Genomic DNA, 23,020 nt, shown 5'->3' with positions numbered 1-23,020 from the left:
GAGAGAAGAAGAGATGAAGAAGAGAAGCAGATGGAAGATCATTTACACTACAGACTGTCCTGGGAAAACTTCATCTACTCATATTCCATCAAGAAATCATAACGCACGAAGAAAATGAAGCTTATTTTATGATCATTCTAGGGATGTCACAAGTGCCGGTACTTCGGTAGCAATATATTCTGTCCGCGCAGCTGCGTTCATTCGCTTCTGTGTTGATCTTAGCGCAGAGCTCCAGACTGAAGCTGAATATATACTAGTGTATGCGAATATTAAACTGCAAAATACTATTTCAATATTACTCCTGGATGTTCTGCGTGACTGATGTGTGCAGATGCGCGGTTTCATTTCACACACACACACACACACACACACACACACACACACACACACACACACACACACACACACACACACACACACACACACACACACACACACACACTTGTTTTTGTGACATATGGGGACATTCCATAGGTGTAATGGTTTTTATACTGTACAAACCGTATTTACTATCCCCTAACACTGCCCCTAAAGATACCCATCACACACACACACACACACACACACACACACACACACACACACACACACACACACACACACACACGCACACGCACACTGCCCTTAAACCTACCCATCACACACACACACACAAACACACACTGCCCCTAAACCTACCCACACACACACACACACACACACACACACACACACACACTGCCCCTGCCCCCAAACCTACCCATCTCTCACACACGCACGCACGCACGCACGCACGCACGCACGCACACACTCCGGGATGGACACAAACAGGTGGATGAGACTTTAATAGTCACACACTCATGTCGTTCCAAACCTGGGTGACTGTTTATTCAGTGCAACATAAAAAACAGAAATTGTGAGTTTATGAGGAAGAACACGCACATGAGAGGCAATGGAGCGGAGAATCTGATATAACGGCACGACAAAGACTGTCCAAATTAAAATAATTACATAAATAGTAAAAATTAAATAAAAATTAAATAAAATAAAATGGGAAATTCTGATATTATTGCACGACAAAGACTGGACATTATGAAAAAAAAATATGTATAAAAAAATAATAAAATGAGGAGAAAATGTGTCCTTTTAATAAAACCTGCTATTATAAATATATTATAACACAAAAAACTAGACACTATGAAAAAAAATAAGGGAAGAAAAGAACTTTGGACAAAATAAATAAAATAAAATAATATAATGGATAATACAATTTTATAAAATAAATAAATAAAATATATAGGAAAACATGATTATTGCACGACAAAGATTCGACATTATAAAAGGAAAGAAAAGAAAGTGAGGAGAAAATGTGTGTCTTTTTAGCAAAACCTGATATTATAAAAATATTTTAACACAAAAAAGACTAGAGACTATTAAATAAAATAAAATAAGTGAAGAATAAAACTATGGACCAAATAAATAAAATAACAAAATAATACAATGGTCAATAAAAATTGATCAAATGAAATAAAATAAAATAAAATAAAAGATTGGACATTATAAAATGAAATAAATCAAAATAATTAAAGAATAAAACAATGGACAAAAGAAAATATAGGAGAAAATGGGAAAAAGAAAATGGAGAAAATGTGTCTCTATTTGTCTCCAAAAGTGGTGCTACTCCTCGATACCTGATTATTTTCCAGTACAAATATCTCAAATAAAGAATAACAATACTCAAATACTCGAACCGTTATGAATCAGTGAATCGATTCATGAATCAAATCACCAAAGTCGAATCATCAACGTGATTTCCGCAGTTTGACACGCGATCCGAATCATGAATCGATTCACTGACTCATAACGGTTCGAAGCTTTGTTCTGAAATCAGCCCACTGCTATATAAGTCGTTATTTCGTTTTTTTGCGCACAAACTATTCCCATCTCTTCATCAATGATTGTAGAGCCGCTGTAGTGAGATGGGCTTTGTAACGACGTCTTTAGTGCCTTTATGGGTCTTGAGAGAGGAAATGACATTGGTGTCAATGAAGGCCTTTCTGAGCATAGGCGTAATTTACGGGTGGGACGGATGGGACATGTCCCCACCACTTTTTTAAAACATCTTGCTTCACGGATGAACCAAACTAATACAAACAAAATATCTCTGGTTAACTAGAAGAGTATAATTTTGTTCGTTTGTTAAATAAGAGGCGACCAGGCGCTCGTTGTCGTTGTTATCAGTGCTGCAGATTTCTCTCGCGGCTCCTGCAGTCTTCACACAGACGAGCGCTTTAATCTAACGCTTAACGCCGTTGCAGAGACTTTCTATTTGTTCCGGTCAGATCGCGAAACAAAATGCACACAAACTGTTCCTGCTCTTGATGTACTGATGGTATTCGGTTTTGATGAGAGAGAAAATAGGCTACGAGGGCAGATTAGAAACGAGAACTTCTGACACGTTTAACAGACTAGACCAGGGATTATAAGCAAAGTGTGCAAATCTATACGCCTTTATTCACGTGAAAAATCTTGGCACAACGCTATATTGTGTTTAGATGCAATAATTAAACGACATCTATATCAATAAATGAACTATTTAATTGATTTCCGGACATCTTAATACTAATTTTTCTGCTATTGTTATTGCACATATTTTACATCTGATATAACATTGTATCAGCAATGCTACCACCCTTAAAGGGATCCCCTGGTGTTGAGACTTGTATGGCTTAATATAACATAAATGATGTCTCTTACTGAATTATGTAGTAGAAAACCCATGAAAGATCTACGTTATTTAAAAAATCGATTTTATATTTGGACCATGGGCGGCGCCATTTTGTTTGCGTTCTAGGTTGATGACGTAGAGTGGTTGAACTCCTCAATCAGCTGGCATTACCCGTAGCTATTTTTACCACAACGCAACTCGAAAATTGTTTCAGAGTTAAACAAAACCAATGAATTCCTTTGTAATTGTACTTAAAACACACTCAAACATACATGTGCACACAAACTCACCTACACAAGTCACAAACAGATCGGCGGGCGCGCGCACACACACCTGACAGACTGCTGTCTCAATCGAGATGTTGGGCTGCTCAGTCTCCACGACAGGGGCTGAATCTGAAATCGACCCCCTATACCCTGAAATAGGGCATTATTTGAAGGGACGGCCATTTGTAGTGTTGTCCGACACCATAGGGACATGTTCGAGTGCAGTCATTCAGTCTCACGTTCACCGCAATAACGAGTGTACAGCCGATTTACACACAACAGCTGTCCGACTTCACGCACCCAAACATACATGTGCACACAAACTCTCTCGCTCACACAGACTCACACACACCCCAACAGATCGGCGCGAACACACACACACCCCAACAGATCGGTGCGAACACACACACACCCCAACAGATCGGCGCGAACACACACACACACGCACTGCGTGCGCGCATACATAACCCTCAATCACTATTCCCTGTGTTGATATCATAGATAGACTGTTGATATGCAGTAGATGAACTGTAATGCCTAATGTATCCAGCAGAGGGAAATATCTAGGTAGGATGATGGGATAAGGTAACGTGAGGAAGAGAGGCAGGATGTTTTGGTGATGATGCATGGAATTGTTTGTGCAGTAAAGTTTGAGCACAAGCTCAGTGAATTAACCTCAATCTTTAAACTTTCACTTTTAAGACACAAATTACTTTCGCTACTTTTGTTCACTAATACAACTTGAAGGAGTGAATGAAGACGATCGAGTGCGTGAAGTCGGACAGCTGTTGTGTGTAAATCGGCTGTACACTCGTTATTGCGGTGAACGTGAGACTGAATGACTGCACTCGAACATGTCCCTATGGTGTCGGACAACACTACAAATGGCCGTCCCTTCAAATAATGCCCTATTTCAGGGTATAGGGGGTCGATTTCAGATTCAGCCCCTGTCGTGGAGACTGAGCAGCCCAACATCTCGATTGAGACAGCAGTCTGTCAGGTGTGTGTGTGCGCGCCCGCCGATCTGTTTGTGACTTGTGTAGGTGAGTTTGTGTGCACATGTATGTTTGAGTGTGTTTTAAGTACAATTACAAAGCAATTCATTGGTTTTGTTTAACTCTGAAACAATTTTCGAGTTGTGTTGTGGTAAAAATAGCTACGGGTAACGCCAGCTGATTGAGGAGTTCAACCACTCTACGTCATCAACCTAGAACGCAAACAAAATGGCGCCGCCCATGGTCCAAATATAAAATCGATTTTTAAAATAACGTAGATCTTTCATGGGTTTTCTACTACATAATTCAGTAAGAGACATCATTTATGTTATATTAAGCCATACAAGTCTCAACACCAGTGGATCCCTTTAATACGCCATATAGTGCATATTATATCGTTAGCATGTCGTTACCATATGCACGCCAAAGCTCATTTTGACGTATTAGCGCCCCTCATACGTCAAAATGAGCTTTGGCGTGCATATAGTATGCAGTTTTTTGTGTGCATAGGATACGCAATTTATGTCCCACCCACTTTTTAAAACAAAGTTACGCCACTGCTTCTGAGCCATCAGATTTCAACACTAATATCTTCATCTGTGTGTGAAGATGAGCGGAGGTCTGACGGCTGGCCAACCACAGGAGGAATTAATCACAGAGTTTACATTACTGGCTGAACTAACCCTTTAAAGATCATTCTGAACTCAGATCAGATGGGTCTGTGATAGGGCTGTGCGATATTGAAGAAAAATGCGATATCTTGTTAAATAATGCCATATCCGATATGCGATACGATATTGCAATTAGTGTGTAAAATCTATTTAAATTATATTAAAACATTTATTTAAAAACTGAGAGTGAAACCATTTGTGTTTCACATTCTCTCTGGGAAAAGAAAGCATCGCCACAACTTCTGAAAGTGACCAGAAGCGTTTTAGCAAACATTAATCGTTCACGTTTCGTTGTGTGTGTGTTTATCAGACAGTGTGAGACTGCAAGTTATTGTTTTTCGGAAATTATTGCGTTTAATAACTCTTTTTAACGTCCAGCAAGTCTCATAAGTCGTGTGCCCAGTTTATTCTCCGCTCTGTGTCGACCTAAAACAAACACTCTTCGCAATGTGGAAGTAGCTTATTAAAATCATTCAGATATTGTGTGCCTCTGCGATATTTACGATATTTCGATAATTTCGATATATTGCACAGCCCTAGTCTGTGACGACATGAATGCGTTTAGTTCTCAGATCTTAGCTCCTCGCTGTCCTTTAACACACATTATACACACTTTATATCTGACGTCTGACCTGTGATGAGCTGAGGGTCAGTACGGCCGGTTGGCGTCCTTCGGCCTCTTCAGCTGAACTTTGAGCCTCTTCATGCCGATCTGAAAGCCGTTCATGGCCTGGATGGCCGCCTGAGCGCTGGACGGGTTATCGAAGCTGACGAAACCTGACACACACACACACACACACACATACACACACACACACATACGTTTGTTTTTGTGAAATGTGGGGACATTCCATAGTCGTAATGGTTTTTATACTGTACAAATCGTATTTTCTATCCCCTTACACTGCCCCAAAACCTACCCATCAGACACACACACACACACACACACACACACACACACACACACACACACACACACACACACACACACACACACACACACACACACACACACACACACACACACACACTCACTCAGTCACTCAGTCACTCACTCACACACACACTCACACACTCACTCACTCACTCAGTCACTCACTCACACACACACACACACACACACACACACACACACACACACACACACACACACACACACTCACACAAACACTCACACACACACTCACTCACTCTCTCACTCACTCAGTCCCTCAGTCAGTCACTCACACACTCACACACACACTCACTCAGTTAGTCACTCACTCACACACTCACTCATTCACTCACTCACTCACTCAGACACACACTCAGACACACACTCACTCAGTCACTCACTCACACACTCACTCAGACACACACACACACACACACACACACACACACACACACACACACACACACACACACACACACACACACACACACACACACACACACACACTCACTCAGTCACTCAGTCACTCACTCACACACACACTCACACACTCACTCACTCACTCAGTCACTCACTCACACACACACACACACACACACACACACACACACACACACACACACACACACACACACTCACACAAACACTCACACACACACTCACTCACTCTCTCACTCACTCAGTCCCTCAGTCAGTCACTCACACACTCACACACACACTCACTCAGTTAGTCACTCACTCACACACTCACTCATTCACTCACTCACTCACTCAGACACACACTCAGACACACACTCACTCAGTCACTCACTCACACACTCACTCAGACACACACACACACACACACACACACTCACACAACCCCCCCCCCCCCCCCCCCCCCACACACACACACACACGGAGACCGAGACGTGGTTCTGCTGACATGATGAAGTGATGAGGAGAATATGTCTGGGGAAGCTGATGAAAGAGAGCTGATTTCATTTCCTACCTGAGCAGCGTCTTTATCTCGTTTAACTGCGCTTTCTTTTTTCTTTTCTTTTCTTTTTTTAAATCAACTTTAAATGTAAAGATGCAGAAAGAGACGCACAAAATCTTTACTCTATTTAATTTGATGTAAGTGTGAACTCGTGAAGCTCCGGTAAAGCACGAGTCGGGAGGAAAATGCCAGGAATGAGTGAGCAGACTCTCATAACCGGCGGGAAAAGCGTTCGGCCGTGACGCCACTTCTCCGGCGTTAATGGCAACTTGATTAGTGCAGACGCGGGAAATAAAGGCACGGGATGAACTAATTGTGCTGAGTGAAGTGGGATCGCAAGAGCATCATGGGTAACTCACCGAAACACTTGCTCTGATTGGTGGCCCGGTCCACGAAGACTTTGGCGGAGATGACGTTGCCGAAGGGAAGGAACATTTGCATGAGCTCCGCGTCTCCGAACTCCTGCGGCAGGTGGTAAATAAAGAGGTTACAGCCCTCCGGTCCTGAGAGAGAGAGAGAGAGAGAGAGAGAGAGGAGAGAGAGAGAGAGAGAGAGAGAGAGAGAGAGAGAGAGAGAGAGAGAGAGAGAGAGAGAGAGAGAGAGAGAGATCAAGTCACGCAAATTACATTTCACACAGCCCCGTACCCAGCCCCGTACCCATATTCAGAGGAGGATCTGTATGTCTGATCTGCTCTGTTTCAGACGCTGTCGTCTTTGTTAAACGGAGATTTGATTAAACATGGATGTGGGATTCAAAGTCATTCAGGGTGTTGTGGCGTTTGGGAAAACTGAATAAACACCTGGAGCTCGGCAGGACGGCACGACAGAGACAAAACTATACTAAAATATCAAATTTAATAATAAAATCATTGCAAATAAAAGACAAAACATAAAATAAAAATCAAATCAAATAAAACTAAAGATAACACAAAACTAACCTGAGAAAAATATTAAAATAAAATAAAATAAACAAACATTATTAATAAAATAAAAATATTAAAATCACATAAATCAACAAACAGACAAAACATAAATAATAAAAATAAATAAAAATAATAAATAATAAAATATTTTTAAATCAAATAAAACATAATACAACAAATAAAATTATAATAAAATCAAATTAATATTAATTATATCTAATAAATGAAAACAAGACAAAACTAATTAAAATATAATAAAATAAAAACAGAATAAAAAACCTTCACAACTCATTCCCATGACATTCCCAACATCTTCCTAACTCATTCCCAACGTCTTCCCAAGAAATTCCCAACATCTTCCCAAATCATTCCCAACGTCTTCCTAACTCATACCCAACGTCTTCCTAACTCATTCCCAATGTCTTCCTCACTCATTCCCAACGTCTTCCTAACTCATTCCCAATGTCTTCCTAACTCATTCCCAACGTCTTCCTAACTTATTCCCAACGTCTTCCTAACTCATTCCCAATGTCTTCCCAACTCATTCCCAATGTCTTCCCAACTCATTCCCAATGTCTTCCTAACTCATTCCCAATGTCTTCCTAACTCATTCCCAACGTCTTCCTAACTCATTCCCAATGTCTTCCTAACTCATTCCCAACGTCTTCCTAACGCATTCCCAATGTCTTCCCAACTCATTCCCAATGTCTTCCTAACTCATTCCCAATGTCTTCCCAACTCATTCCCAATGTCTTCCTAACTCATTCCCAATGTCTTCCTAACTCATTTCCCAATGTCTTCCTAACTCATTCCCAACGTCTTCCTAACTCATTCCCAATGTCTTCCCAACTCATTCCCAATGTCTTCCTAACTCATTCCCAATGTCTTCCTAACTCATTCCCAACGTCTTCCTAACTCATTCCCAATGTCTTCCTAACTCATTCCCAACGTCTTCCTAACTCATTCCCAATGTCTTCCCAACTCATTCCCAACATCTTCCTAACTCATTCCCAATGTCTTCCTAACTCATTTCCCAATGTCTTCCTAACTCATTCCCAACGTCTTCCTAACTCATTCCCAACGTCTTCCTAACTCATTCCCAACGTCTTCCTAACTCATTCCCAATGTCTTCCTCACTCATTCCCAACGTCTTCCTAACTCATTCCCAATGTCTTCCTAACTCATTCCCAACGTCTTCCTAACTTATTCCCAACGTCTTCCTAACTCATTCCCAATGTCTTCCCAACTCATTCCCAATGTCTTCCCAACTCATTCCCAATGTCTTCCTAACTCATTCCCAATATCTTCCTAACTCATTTCCCAATGTCTTCCTAACTCATTCCCAACGTCTTCCTAACTCATTCCCAATGTCTTCCCAACTCATTCCCAATGTCTTCCTAACTCATTCCCAATGTCTTCCTAACTCATTCCCAACGTCTTCCTAACTCATTCCCAATGTCTTCCTAACTCATTCCCAACATCTTCCTAACTCATTCCCAATGTCTTCCTAACTCATTCCCAATGTCTTCCTAACTCATTCCCAATGTCTTCCTAACTCATTCCCAATGTCTTCCTAACTCATTCCCAACGTCTTCCTAACTCATTCCCAATGTCTTCCCAAGAAATTCCCAACATCTTCCCAAATCATTCCCAACGTCTTCCTAACTCATTCCCAACGTCTTCCTAACTCATTCCCAATGTCTTCCCAACTCATTCCCAATGTCTTCCTAACTCATTCCCAATGTCTTCATAACTCATTCCCAATGTCTTCCTAACTCATTCCCAATGTCTTCCTAACTCATTCCCAATGTCTTCCTAACTCATTCCCAACGTCTTCCTAACTTATTCCCAACGTCTTCCTAACTCATTCCCAATGTCTTCCCAACTCATTCCCAATGTCTTCCCAACTCATTCCCAATGTCTTCCTAACTCATTCCCAATATCTTCCTAACTCATTTCCCAATGTCTTCCTAACTCATTCCCAACGTCTTCCTAACTCATTCCCAATGTCTTCCCAACTCATTCCCAATGTCTTCCTAACTCATTCCCAATGTCTTCCTAACTCATTCCCAAAGTCTTCCTAACTCATTCCCAATGTCTTCCTAACTCATTCCCAACATCTTCCTAACTCATTCCCAATGTCTTCCTAACTCATTCCCAATGTCTTCCTAACTCATTTCCCAACGTCTTCCTAACTCATTCCCAATGTCTTCCTAACTCATTCCCAATGTCTTCCTAACTCATTCCCAACGTCTTCCTAACTCATTCCCAACGTCTTCCTAACTCATTCCCAATGTCTTCCCAAGAAATTCCCAACATCTTCCCAAATCATTCCCAACGTCTTCCTAACTCATTCCCAACGTCTTCCTAACTCATTCCCAATGTCTTCCCAACTCATTCCCAATGTCTTCCTAACTCATTCCCAATGTCTTCATAACTCATTCCCAATGTCTTCCCAACTCATTCCCAATGTCTTCCTAACTCATTCCCAATGTCTTCCCAACTCATTCCCAATGTCTTCCTAACTCATTCCCAATGTCTTCCCAACTCATTCCCAATGTCTTCCCAACTCATTCCCAATGTCTTCCTAACTCATTCCCAATGTCTTCCCAACTCATTCCCAATGTCTTCCCAACTCATTCCCAATGTCTTCCTAACTCATTCCCAATGTCTTCCTAAATCATTCCCAATGTCTTCCTAACTCATTCCCAATGTCTTTCTAACTCATTCCCAATGTCTTCCTAACTCTTCCTAACTCATTCCCAATGTCTTCCCAACTCATTCCCAATATCTTCCTAACTCATTCCCATGACTGTGAGCAACTTCAGATGGATTTTGTCACACGTTTAACTGAGAAAACACTTCCCACAAGAGCACTGCAATTTTTCTGGAAGTGAAATTAGGATTTTTCCTCGATAAAAACTTCTGAATGATCAAAACCAGACTGAACCAGTAAACTCGCTTCTCCATCAAACCGTGTCATTCTGAAGGTCTTGATGCCGTTTCTTTTGTGCTTTGGATGAAGGTCTGAGAACTTCCCTCTCAAGCTGTAGTCTCATTTTCATTATTTATACCGAATTTCCCATCCATCTTTCAGAGCAATTATCAGCTTTTATCCGGAAGGGCGGAGTCACACTCACCTTCCCGCTGTTGCTGGGGAATGATGGCTGGTTGCTGTGGAAACGCTTGGCTAATCGGCGCATACGCGGCAGGATAGGCTGCTGTAACCGAGAGAGAGAATTCCTGATTTAACATCCTGCATTCTCCAGCGCTGACACTGAATATCTATGTCTTCACTGGACACACACTCAATACACTCTCATGTGTTTATTACAGCTCACACATCTCTATTAACCGAGGGCTGAGATCACACACTCCTCACCTGCATAGTGCTGAACACCGGCATACGCCTGCTGGAGAGGGTCAACCGTCGGGCTTTGAGCTGCAGACACACACACATACACACATACACACACACACACACACACACACACACACACACCCATGTTGTGATTTTGTAAATTGTGGGGACTTTCCATTGGCGTAATGGATTTTACACTATACAAATAGTACATTTTAACCCCCTACACTGGCCCTGCCCCTAAACCAACCCATCACACACACACACACACACACACACACACACACACACACACACACACACACACACACACACACACACACACACACACACACACACACACACACACAGAGACACACAGACAAAGAGAGAGAGACAGAGAGACAAACACACACACACACACACACACACACACACACACACACACACACAGGCCCGTCACGTCGTGCTGGGTGTATGATAGGGCCTTAAATCTTAAAGAAATGTTGTAAAAAAATAGACCGATCTGGACCAGCGTCTGAAGCACTGCACACGCGGCTAAAGCGAGTTGTTACCCGGGTACGGATGGATGCCGTTGGTGTAGATGGTCTCGGAGGCGGGCTGTCCATTGGTTTGGTGAGGGAGGGCGCTGAAGCCGTTGACCCCCATGGAAGCTGCCATGCTGGGCAAAGCACTGGCACTGATGCCTGGTGGAGTGCTGGTGCCTGAAACACACACACACACGTCTGGTTCACTATCTTTGTGGTGACTCTCCATAGAAGTAAAGGTTTTTATACTGTACAAACTGTACACTCTATCCCCTTACACATCCCCAAACCTACCCATCACAGGAAACATTCTGCATTTTTACTTTCTGAAAATAACTCATCCTGTCTGATTTATAAGCCTTTTGAAAAGTCAATCATGTAATCAAAGTCACAATGTAATATAAACAAGGACACACACACACACACACACACACACACACACACACATGTTGGTCTATGTGGTTTACAGGGACTCTCCATAGGCGTAATGGTTTTTATACTGTACAAACCGTATTTTCTATCCCCTTACACTGCCCCTACCCCTAAACCTACCCATCACACAAACACACACACACACACTGCCCCTGCCCCTAAACCTACCCATCACAGGAAACATTCTGCATTTTTACTTTCTGAAAAAAACATCATTTAGTATGTTTTTAAGGCCGTTTGAATTATGAGGACATTTGATATGTCCTCATAAACCACATTTATAGTGTAATACCAGTGTAATACTCATGTAGTTATACAAATATGTGTCCTCATAAACCACATAAACAGGCTCACACACACACACACACACACACACACACACACACACACACACACACACACACACACACACACACACACTTAACCAGCATCTGATAGGTACAATGCAAGCCAACCACAATTCATACACTACATTGCCAAAAGTTTGGAGACACCTGCCTTTACATGCAACTTTAATGACAGTGAGTCGCCCACCCTCTCTAGCAGCTCCAGCTCTTCTGGGAAGGCTTTCCTCAAGGTTTAGGAGTGTGTTTATGGGGATTTTTGCCCATTCTTCGAGAAGCTCATTTGTGAGGTCAGGCACTGATGTTGGACGAGAAGGCCTGGCTCTCAGTCTCCGCTCTAATTCATCCCAAAGCTGTTCTATCGGGTTGAGCTCAGGACTCTGTGCAGGCCAGTCAAGTTCCTCCACACCAAACTCCTCATCCATGTCTTTATGGACCGACGCTTTGTGCACTGGAGCGCAGTCATGCTGGGACAGGAAGGGGCCGTCCACAAACTGATCCCACAAAGATGGGAGCATGAAATTGTCCAAAATGTCTTGGTGAAGCATTAAGAGTTCCTTTCAGTGAAACTAAGGGGCCAAGCCCAATCCCTGAAAAACAGCCCACCTCATAATCCCCCTTCCACCAAACTTAACACTTGGCACAATACAGTCAGGGGAGTCCCGTTCTCCTGGCAACCGCCAAACCCCACTGTGACCCTCAGCATGCGCTGACCCCGCTCTGGGATTTCACTTCGTGGCTGAGTTGCTGTTGTTCCCAATCGCTTCCACTTTGTTATAATCCCACAAACAGTTGAGCGTGGAATATTTAGTAGGGAGGAAACTGCCATGTGATTGGCTGATTAGATAATTGCATTAATGAGAAATTGAACAGGTGTTCCTAATAATCCTTTAGGTGAGTGTATAGTGTATATACAGATGTATATACAAAACAAATGTCTTCCTCAGTATTTTTATCATGATATCAGCACAAATATCACAATATTCATAAATAAAGATACATTTACTTGGAAAAGCAAAAATACTTAAGATATTAAATCGTTTACTGAAAAAGTAAGTCGTTTGAATCCCTGGTTATCGCTGTGAAACAATCTGCCGTATAAAGCGCAGTAGAAGTGAATGTTTCAGGAGGTCAAGTCACAGCATTAATAAGTGTTTGTCTCCGGTCACAGACGCGTCTCTTTGCTGCCCTTCTGACACTGATCGTTCAACTTCTTTCGGCTTTTCTCCAAGGGCATTTCAGTCGTGGCAGATTAAAGCTGACGGGTAACAAGAGTGTGTGTCACATCACGGATTATCAAAGCGGGAAAACTGACAGACGAGAGGGAGAGGAAGCGCTTTAATTAATTCCTTGTGACCCTTCGTCTGAGGTGTCAGCGGGCTTTTGTAGCTGGACGCTCAAAGTCGAGTGGAAGACATATCAGGAGTGTGTGTGCGCGCGCGTGTGTGTGGGCATGTTTTTGTGACATATGAGGACACAAATGTGTATAATGCCATGGGTATGACACAGGTATTACAGGAGAGGGTGAAATATGAGGACATTACCCATGTCCCCACTTTTCAAAAGGCTTATAAATCACACAGGAGGAGTTTTTATGAGAAAGTAAAAATGCAGAATGTTTCCTGTGATGGGTAGGTTTAGGGCTATGGGCAGTGTAAGGGGATAGAAAATATGGTTTGTACAGTATAAAAACCATTACACCTATGCTGTCCCCATATGTCACAAAAACAAACATGTGTGTGTGTGAGAGAGAGAGAGAGAGAGAGAGAGAGGGAGTGTGTGTGTGTAAGATAAAGTGTGTGTGTGTGTGTGTGTGAGAGAGAGGAAGAGTGTGTGTGTGTGTGTGTGTGTGTGTGTGTGTGTGAGAGAGAGGAAGAGTGTGTGTGTGTGTGTGTGTGTGTGTGTGTGTGTGTGTGTGTGTGTGTGTGTGTGTGTGTGTGTGTGTGTGACTGGGGTCAAACAGGGGTCTGGGATTATCCGTCACAAATCTTCACTTCTGTATTCTTCAGTCAAGGACTCTCTGGTCAAAGGCATCAGATTGGCTGTGTTCCCGAGTTCATCCTCAAACTGAGACGGATCATTTCCAATCACACCTGCTGTTTTATGGACAGATTGATTGACAAGAGACACACTCGCTCAGTTTTAAAACCTAGTGACAGCCTAGATAGACAGCATCCCACTGAGATAGATCCTTAGGCTCAGTGCAGTTTTTTTATGTTTGTGAAAGAAGTCTCTCCTGCGCTGGATTTATTTGATCAAAAATAGAGAATTAAAAAAATATTTATTTTAAATGTGAATATATAATATGATAATATGATATAGAGCAGTGGTCGGCAACTGGCGGCCTGCGGGCCAAAAGTGGCCCGTCAGCGATAATATCTGGCCCACATCCAGATTTTTTGATAGCGGCTGGTTCTGAAACATATCTGTCAGTGTAATGGCACTATGAACCCGTCATATGAAGAGACCCTCATCTAGTGGCAAGTGAATAAATATGCAGCGTTTAGCCTCATCGTTAGAGCGTCAGACTCCTGTGCAGAAAGACCCGAGTTCAAACCCTGCTCAGAACGGGCAGTGCAAGGTCAGGGTTGCCAACTCTCACGCATTTGGCGTGACACACACGCTTTCGGGCTCTGTCACGCTCTCACGCTGCCCAGCTTAATCTCACGCCAAATTGCTCAGCCTGCATTTAATATAAAACAAAACAAAGCTAAGCTTTTAATTTTTATTATGTTTTAATGTGCAGTTCAAACAATAAATAGTGTTTTGGCGCTAACTACTTAAACTCCAAGACCATTTTTTGGCCTACCCAAATTGAAAAGCTTCCCATACACACATACAGTGGTCTAAGTTCAAAATGAAACAATGTGTTTCACAAAAAGAAAAGAAGGCATCGCTACAACTTCTGAAAGTGACCAGCAGTTTTTTTAGCAAACATTAATCGTTCAGTTTCAGTGTGTGTGTGTGTCAGACAGCACGAGACTGCAAGTTATTGTTTTTTGCAAATTATTGCATTTCAACATCAAGCAAGTCTCATAAGTAACAGTCGTCGTGTGCCCAGTCTATTCTCTGCTCTATGTGTCGACCTAAAACGAACACAATGTTCAAGGAGCCTATTAAAATCATTCAGACATTACATGTCATTGCGATATTTCGATATATTGCACAGCCCTACTGTCCACCTCTCTCTCTCTCTGTGTGTGTGTGTGTGTGTGTGTGTGTGTGTGTGTGTGTGTGTGTGTGTGTGTGTCTCCTCGGAATTTGCCTCACTGGCACGTCATCCTCAATAAACCCGTCTCTGGCGCAATAACTCCGATCCTTAAAGTATTCATATTCTTGTGTAATCGACGCGCCATCCTAAATAAACCCGTCTCTTGCTTGATACCCAAAACTTTGAATATTCCTATCTAAAATGATTTATGACCTGTGAGGTGTCCAGAATAATAATCCTCCACTGTGTGTTAATAGGCCAGAGGAGAACTGAGTCTGGTTTCTCCAAAGGTTTATTTTTCTCCATCATGCCCTGATGGAGTTTCGATTCCTTTGGTCGCCTTTGGCTTGGCTTGCTCAGTTGGGGACACTAACATTATGATCTAAGTTATTCAACTAAATATACAAATTAAATTGATAAATTAGGTCTTATTTAATTCTATAAAGTAGCCAAATCAAATTTTGTTGAAATATTGTCCTGTTTGACCCTGTGAAGCTGCTTTGAAACAATCGGCATTGTAAAAGCGCGATATAAATAAAGTTGATTGATTGATTGTGTGTGTGTGTGAGCTTGGATCGCTCCTCGTACCTGAAGATGGTGTCATCGGCGCCGCCACCAGGCCGTTGACGTTGAAAGCTGCCATTTGCTGCATCTGAGCGGCGGCGATCGCAGCCATGGGGTTCAGATACGAGCCCTGCGTGGCTGCCATGAGCGCCGCCTGCTGCTGCATAATCTGCTGCAAAAACAGAGACAGAGTAAAGGGACACAAAAGTCACGGTTCGGTACATAACTCGGTTTTGGGTCATTACTAGAGGTGTGACGAGACACCTATTTCACGAGAGGAGATGAGACACGAGATTGGGTTCACGAGAACAAGACAAGACGAGATTTTTACATAGTATTTTTAAGAAATCCTCAATGGGTGTGTTTACACGCACGTTCATAAACCGATTATGCCCAATAATCCGACAATGATCATGGTCATGTAAACGAGGTAACCGGTTTTCTTTTACCGGAGTAAGCTCATAAACGGCGTAAGCATAACCCGCTCGACTCAGGGAGTTTTTTGCCTCTTATTTCGCGCGGCATGTAAACGCATTAACCTGCTTTCTGTCGGCTTATTGAAGAGCGCATGTGTGATAGGCAGGGGCGTCGCACTTATAGGGGATGTGGCCTATAGACCCACACTTTTCCCGGTGAGAGGGTTCAACACCCACACTTTTTCCGCAGTTTTGCACAAACGCCTTGCAGCAGTCGCTCCTCCGTTTCTCTGGCCGCTCTGTCTGTGCCTGCGCTCGCTCCCCTCTCCTCATTATTTTCACCAGCAGATGGGGCTGTGAGATACGCTGACTCTACTTGGCCACTCACTACTACTTCATGAAGAATGTAACCGAGAGCAGTGCGCCATTATCGTCAAATATCAAACGAAACACCATTAAACGCTTTTCAAGGTAGTAACATACTAACTATTCATGTTAAATTAAAGTAATAATGTTGGCATGTACTGGGTCCGGGATTGTTTTGTCCCCAAAAGTCCCAAAGTCACAATGATTACATCTATACTCAAACTTTTTACATTAACTTACATGTGCAGAATACACATACTGTACTTAATGTGTATTAACCCTTAACAAATGCTTAAAATAAGACTAAATGCAAAATAACAAGACCAATTAAAGATAAGTTAAAGATTAGTTATTTTCAAGCGTGCGCTCTCTCTCTCTTTCACTCTCAAAGTGCTCAAGTGGCTTCACATCAGCGCATCGCATCTGTATGGAGCTATTTCAGTCTCATTAAAGATAAATGCACACACAGGATACACAAATGCACAAAAAAATTCACAAATGCACACACAAAATTTAAAAAGCACAGAAGATTCACAAATGCATACAAAATTCATAAATGCACACACAATTCATAAATGCACACAAAATTCATAAATACACACAAAATTAAGAAATGCAAAGAAAATTTACAAATGGGCTCAAGATTCAGAAATGCACAGGGCAAGATTCAAAATTGTATTTCTGATGCACACACAAATATATCTCGATTTACAAACTGCTCGCGGTCTGTGAACTTCACTGCATTTGTGTGTGAATTTTGAGACTCCCCTGACTTGGCTCGACACACAAATGCCCTTTTTAAACAGGGAATGATCAGCAGCCAATCAGATATCACCCTCGTTTTAGCCAATCACAAGAACGCACCCCACATGGGGGATTGTTCATTTATAAGCCAATCACATGAACACAGGTGCTGCGAGCGCTGCGGAGTTCTGTCTGTCTGTCTTTCAGTCAGTTGAGAATTGAGACCTGAAGACATGGCTTCTGGCAACGACAGGGGAGCGGTAAGTATAACTTAACGTGTTAAGCTAGTTATCTCCTTGTTATGAGATGTTGTTTAATTGTTAATGTTAACCGTATGTAATGTAATTGTGCAACATTCAACATAAGCTAGCGAGTCTGTCGCCCCAAGCCGAGGTAGCAGGTACCTGTCTTCAGGTCTCAATTCTCAACTGACTGAAAGACAGACAGACAGAACTCCGCAGCGACAAAATTAGAAACTAAAATTAGCCCATTCTATTATGGTACAAATGAACATAGAAATAGCTGTTAATCTGTGTGTGTGAGACTTACAGCGTGTGTGTACGCTCCGTATGCTCCAAACTGGATGGTCATGGGACTGAAGATGCCGAGCTGCCCTGCCATCTGATGCATCCTGCGCAGGGTTCGTTCCTTATCGGTGTCTGCAAACTTCACCACCAGACTGGAGGACGCTCCCTGGAGACACACACACACACACACACACACACACACACACACACACACACACACACACACACACACACACACACACACACACACACATGGAATTCAAGGTATATTTCTATAAAAAGTGATTTTAAAATGCTTAAATATGAATGAGAATTCAAAACCTGTGAAAAGAACTATATCAGCGAGTAGACTGACAGAACTCAGATTATAACCAGCAGATGGCAGCAGAGGACCACTCACTGGCTCGCTATCATTTTAAAAGTGTTTGTTTCCAACAGTAATCGACACTTAAGCAAGATATTTTTTAAATGTTAAAGGATGAGTTCACTTCAAAATGAAAATGTCCTGATGATTTCCTCACCCTCATCTCATCCAAGATGTCTTTATTTCTTCGGTGGAAAAGATATTCCAGGATTTATGGACTTCAATGGGAACCAACGGTTGAAGGTCCAAATCAGTGCAGTTTCAGAGGCTCTGATGATCCCAGAGGAATAGAGTCTGATCCAGACAAACCAGCAGACATTATATATATAAAAAAATACTAACATAATACGCTCAGAAAGGTCACCGCCCCAAGCGAACGTGTGAAGACTAATAGAAACACCCTTAGCAAATAAAAAGGTAAAACAATGATGTTGGATGATTTTGAAGTTGGAGATGGAGTTTCTTTTGCCAAAGGGTGTTTGCATTAGTCTTCACACGTTCGCTTGGGGCGGTGACCTTTCCGATAGGATTGTGTAATCCGTGGTGTGTCACAGAGCAGCACAAGATGAGCAATTTAGGTTAAAAAGTATATACATTTTTTTTATATATAATGTCCGATGGTTTGTCTGGATCTGACTCTATTCCCCCAGGATCATCAGAGTCTCTGAAACGGCATTGATTTGGACCTTCATCCGTTGGTTCCCATTGAAGTCCATTATGAGGAGAAAAATCCTGGAATGTTTTCCTAAAAAAACTTAATTTCTTTCCCACTGAAGAAAGAAAGACATGAACATCTTGGATGAGATGAAGACGAATAAATTATTAGGAAATTTTAAATTTAAAGTGAATTAATCCTTGTCTCGCTATCACCAGACCAAGCTCAATTTAAGAATGAACATTGGTCTGGTCTGCTCTGTGTTTTCTGCTGCACAACAGGGTTGCCAAGTTTTTACAACAAAACCCGCCAACTACTAGCCCTAAACAATAGCTTCTCTGGGGTTCTCCTGAAAAAATTGTGTTTGGGGGTAAAATGTGTGTTATTTTGGTAAGGTTGCTGCTAAAATTCGCACTCATGGGTCTATATATCACATAATAGTCGCTTCAACCCGCGGAAAAACTTGCGAACTTGGCAACACAGTGCTGTTGAGTTCTGATGACATTTGACAACTAACATTATGCGTCGCTTCGCTGCTCTGATTGGTTGTCGGTCTGTCCAATTGATGTCTTTCCTGGTTGGGTTGAAACACGCCCCATAATCACAGCCCAATGGAGACTCAGACTCATATTCTGACTAGAGTTGATATGCCCGTTTCTACGCAAGATTGATAAATGACGTAGTTCACTGTGTGAAGTAGTTGTGAGCAATTAAATCTCAGCGGCCGCTGCGGCAGACATTGATTCATTTAATTGGGCTCTACGGCTGTCATCAAGACGCATGATGTGAGAGAAGGAGATCTGTGAGTCCCTGCAGAACACATTAAAGTGAAGTGTGGACTCAACGCCTGTGCAGACGGGCCCTCATTACAGCTGTCAGGGGCCTCCGCATTGACCCCGGTCGGCTCATATTGGGCCATACGGAGGTCTATTCACCGCAGCGTGGATCCAATAAAATCATACAAGAACGTGAATCCCATTAAAATCATCTGTATGGAAACAGTCTTTAAAGGGTTAGTTCACCCAAAAACAAAACTTCTGTCATTAACTCCTCCTATTAACGCTATAGTGTGCATACACTTGCATACGCTCTCGGACTAAATATAAAATATCTTAAACTGTGTGTGAAGATGAACGGAGGTCTTACGGGTGTGGAGCGACATTAGGGAATGAGAGAGAGAGAGAGAGAGAGAGAGAGAGAGAGAGAGAGAGAGAGAGAGAGAGAGAGAGAGAGAGAGAGAGAGAGAGAGAGACGGCGGTGGCGGTGATGAAAGAGAGACTACATCACAATGAGTCTGGAGGTTTTTTTTGTTTTGTTTTTTTGAGTGTTCATTTGTTTTGCCAGTCGTGTACTGTAGGACAGTCTGTGGAAACAAATTCAAAAACAAAACAATAAATAAATAAATAAATATCTATCTAACAGATCTCACACGCTCAGGACCTGCTGAGAAACTGGTCACCCAAACCGAAACCCATTTAAGCTCTGGGGCTAAACTTAGCCACAATGTTAAGATGATATCTCATAATTCAGACTTTATCACATTTATTAGTTTATATCTCATAATTCAGACTTTATCACAATTATTAGTTTATATCTCATAATTCTGACTTTATCACAATTATTAGTTTATATCTCATAATTCAGACTTTATCACAATTATTAGTTTATATCTCATAATTCGGACTTTATTATCTTAATTATTAGTTTATATCTCATAATTCAGACTTTATCACAATTATTAGTTTATATCTCATAATTCTGACTTTATCACAATTATTAGTTTATATCTCATAATTCAGACTTTATCACAATTATTAGTTTATATCTCATAATTCTGACTTTATCACATTTATTAGTTTATATCTCATAATTCTGACTTTATTATCTTAATTATTAGTTTATATCTCATAATTCAGACTTTATCACAATTATTAGTTTATATCTCATAATTCTGACTTTATTATCTTAATTATTAGTTTATATCTCATAATTCTGACTATCATCACAATTATTAGTTTATATCTCATAATTCTGACTATCATCACAATTATTAGTTTATATCTCATAATTCAGACTTTATCACATTTATTAGTTTATATCTCATAATTCTGACTTTATTATCACAATTATTAGTTTATATCTCATAATTCTGACTTTATTATCTTAATTATTAGTTTATATCTCATAATTCAGACTTTATCACAATTATTAGTTTATATCTCATAATTCAGACTTTATCACAATTATTAGTTTATATCTCATAATTCTGACTTTATTATCACAATTATTAGTTTATATCTCATAATTCTGACTTTATTATCTTAATTATTAGTTTATATCTCATAATTCAGACTTTATCACAATTATTAGTTTATATCTCATAATTCAGACTTTATCACAATTATTAGTTTATATCTCATAATTCTGACTTTATCACATTTATTAGTTTATATCTCATAATTCTGACTTTATTATCTTAATTATTAGTTTATATCTCATAATTCAGACTTTATCACAATTATTAGTTTATATCTCATAATTCAGACTTTATCACAATTATTAGTTTATATCTCATAATTCAGACTTTATCACATTTATTAGTTTATATCTCATAATTCTGACTTTATTATCACAATTATTAGTTTATATCTCATAATTCTGACTTTATTATCTTAATTATTAGTTTATATCTCATAATTCAGACTTTATCACAATTATTAGTTTATATCTCATAATTCAGACTTTATCACAATTATTAGTTTATATCTCATAATTCTGACTTTATCACATTTATTAGTTTATATCTCATAATTCTGACTTTATTATCTTAATTATTAGTTTATATCTCATAATTCAGACTTTATCACAATTATTAGTTTATATCTCATAATTCTGACTTTATCACATTTATTAGTTTATATCTCATAATTCTGACTTTATTATCTTAATTATTAGTTTATATCTCATAATTCTGACTATCATCACAATTATTAGTTTATATCTCATAATTCTGACTATCATCACAATTATTAGTTTATATCTCATAATTCAGACTTTATCACATTTATTAGTTTATATCTCATAATTCTGACTTTATTATCACAATTATTAGTTTATATCTCATAATTCTGACTTTATTATCTTAATTATTAGTTTATATCTCATAATTCTGACTATCATCACAATTATTAGTTTATATCTCATAATTCTGACTTTATTATTGCATTTGTGAGTTAAATCTCATAATTCTTAGTCACAAAAGTTTATATCTCATAAATCTGACTTTATAATCACAGTTAAGAGTTTATATCATCACAGAATTGGTTTTAACTCATAAACTCAACTGGACAGAAGCTCAACTCTCCAAACGTCTCGTCCTGAAGTTTCGGGCCTGACAGCAGGTGTTTGTCATTCCTGCCCACTAAAGCCACATTCCCACAAACAAACACCATAATCATCGCTGCTGAATCTGCTGTGAAATGAATTTGCTGAATTTGATAAGCTGCAGCAGGAGCTGTCATCTCTGACAGTCCCGGCCGAGGCTTTCGTCACGGGTTCAGAAAACTAATCTCATTTGAGGGGAGCGTTTGACTGGAGAAGAGCATCTGGATTAAACTCTGCAGAGGTTTACATAGGGAAGAAATAATAATAAATTAAAAAAACAATAACTGAAAATATAATCGCAGAATTGGACAGAAAAGTGACACAAACATATGCAGGAGGAAAAAAGAAACAAAAAACATTTTAAAATTGTGTTTAAGGTGAGAATATGTGCAGGTGACATTTCACATAAAAATTTAAATGATTTATATTCTGCAAAAATATATATATTTTTTGCATTATTTTCATATCAAATCAGCACATGGCTTTCCCAAAAATCATCATAATTGTAATGGCCGTACATGTAGGTGCAAGATTATGCTTACACTCCTATGGAATTACCTTTGTCTCAATAAAACTGAACAAAACTATTAAACTGAACAAACTTCTTCAGAAACTATCAAAAATATGTGATTACAAAAGAAGAAAAACAC

General features: G+C 40.3%; 1 protein-coding gene across 5 annotated transcripts in view; it reads right to left on the bottom strand.

Annotated features, from left to right (window-relative positions):
- The window catches only part of celf6 (CUGBP Elav-like family member 6), a 205,232-nt gene that overhangs the window by 60,556 nt on the left and 121,656 nt on the right, over nucleotides 1-23,020 (bottom strand). For all 5 annotated transcript variants that reach the window (XR_010898411.1, XM_067419157.1, XM_067419155.1 and 2 more), the window contains exons 6-12: nucleotides 17,990-18,133; nucleotides 15,939-16,086; nucleotides 11,391-11,540; nucleotides 10,858-10,917; nucleotides 10,616-10,696; nucleotides 6,912-7,055; nucleotides 5,272-5,416 (exon numbers count right to left, since the gene is read on the bottom strand). Coding sequence is in view for 4 of the 5 variants with exons in the window: in XM_067419157.1 (XP_067275258.1) it covers nucleotides 5,289-5,416; nucleotides 6,912-7,055; nucleotides 10,616-10,696; nucleotides 10,858-10,917; nucleotides 11,391-11,540; nucleotides 15,939-16,086; nucleotides 17,990-18,133 (855 nt within the window). In the remaining variant the exon portion in view is untranslated. The remainder of the gene's footprint in view (nucleotides 1-5,271; nucleotides 5,417-6,911; nucleotides 7,056-10,615; nucleotides 10,697-10,857; nucleotides 10,918-11,390; nucleotides 11,541-15,938; nucleotides 16,087-17,989; nucleotides 18,134-23,020) is intronic.

Source organism: Pseudorasbora parva, chromosome 16 (assembly GCF_024679245.1).
Source record: "Pseudorasbora parva isolate DD20220531a chromosome 16, ASM2467924v1, whole genome shotgun sequence".
NCBI lineage: Eukaryota > Metazoa > Chordata > Actinopteri > Cypriniformes > Gobionidae > Pseudorasbora > Pseudorasbora parva.
This window is presented reverse-complemented; position numbering and strand designations above follow the sequence as displayed.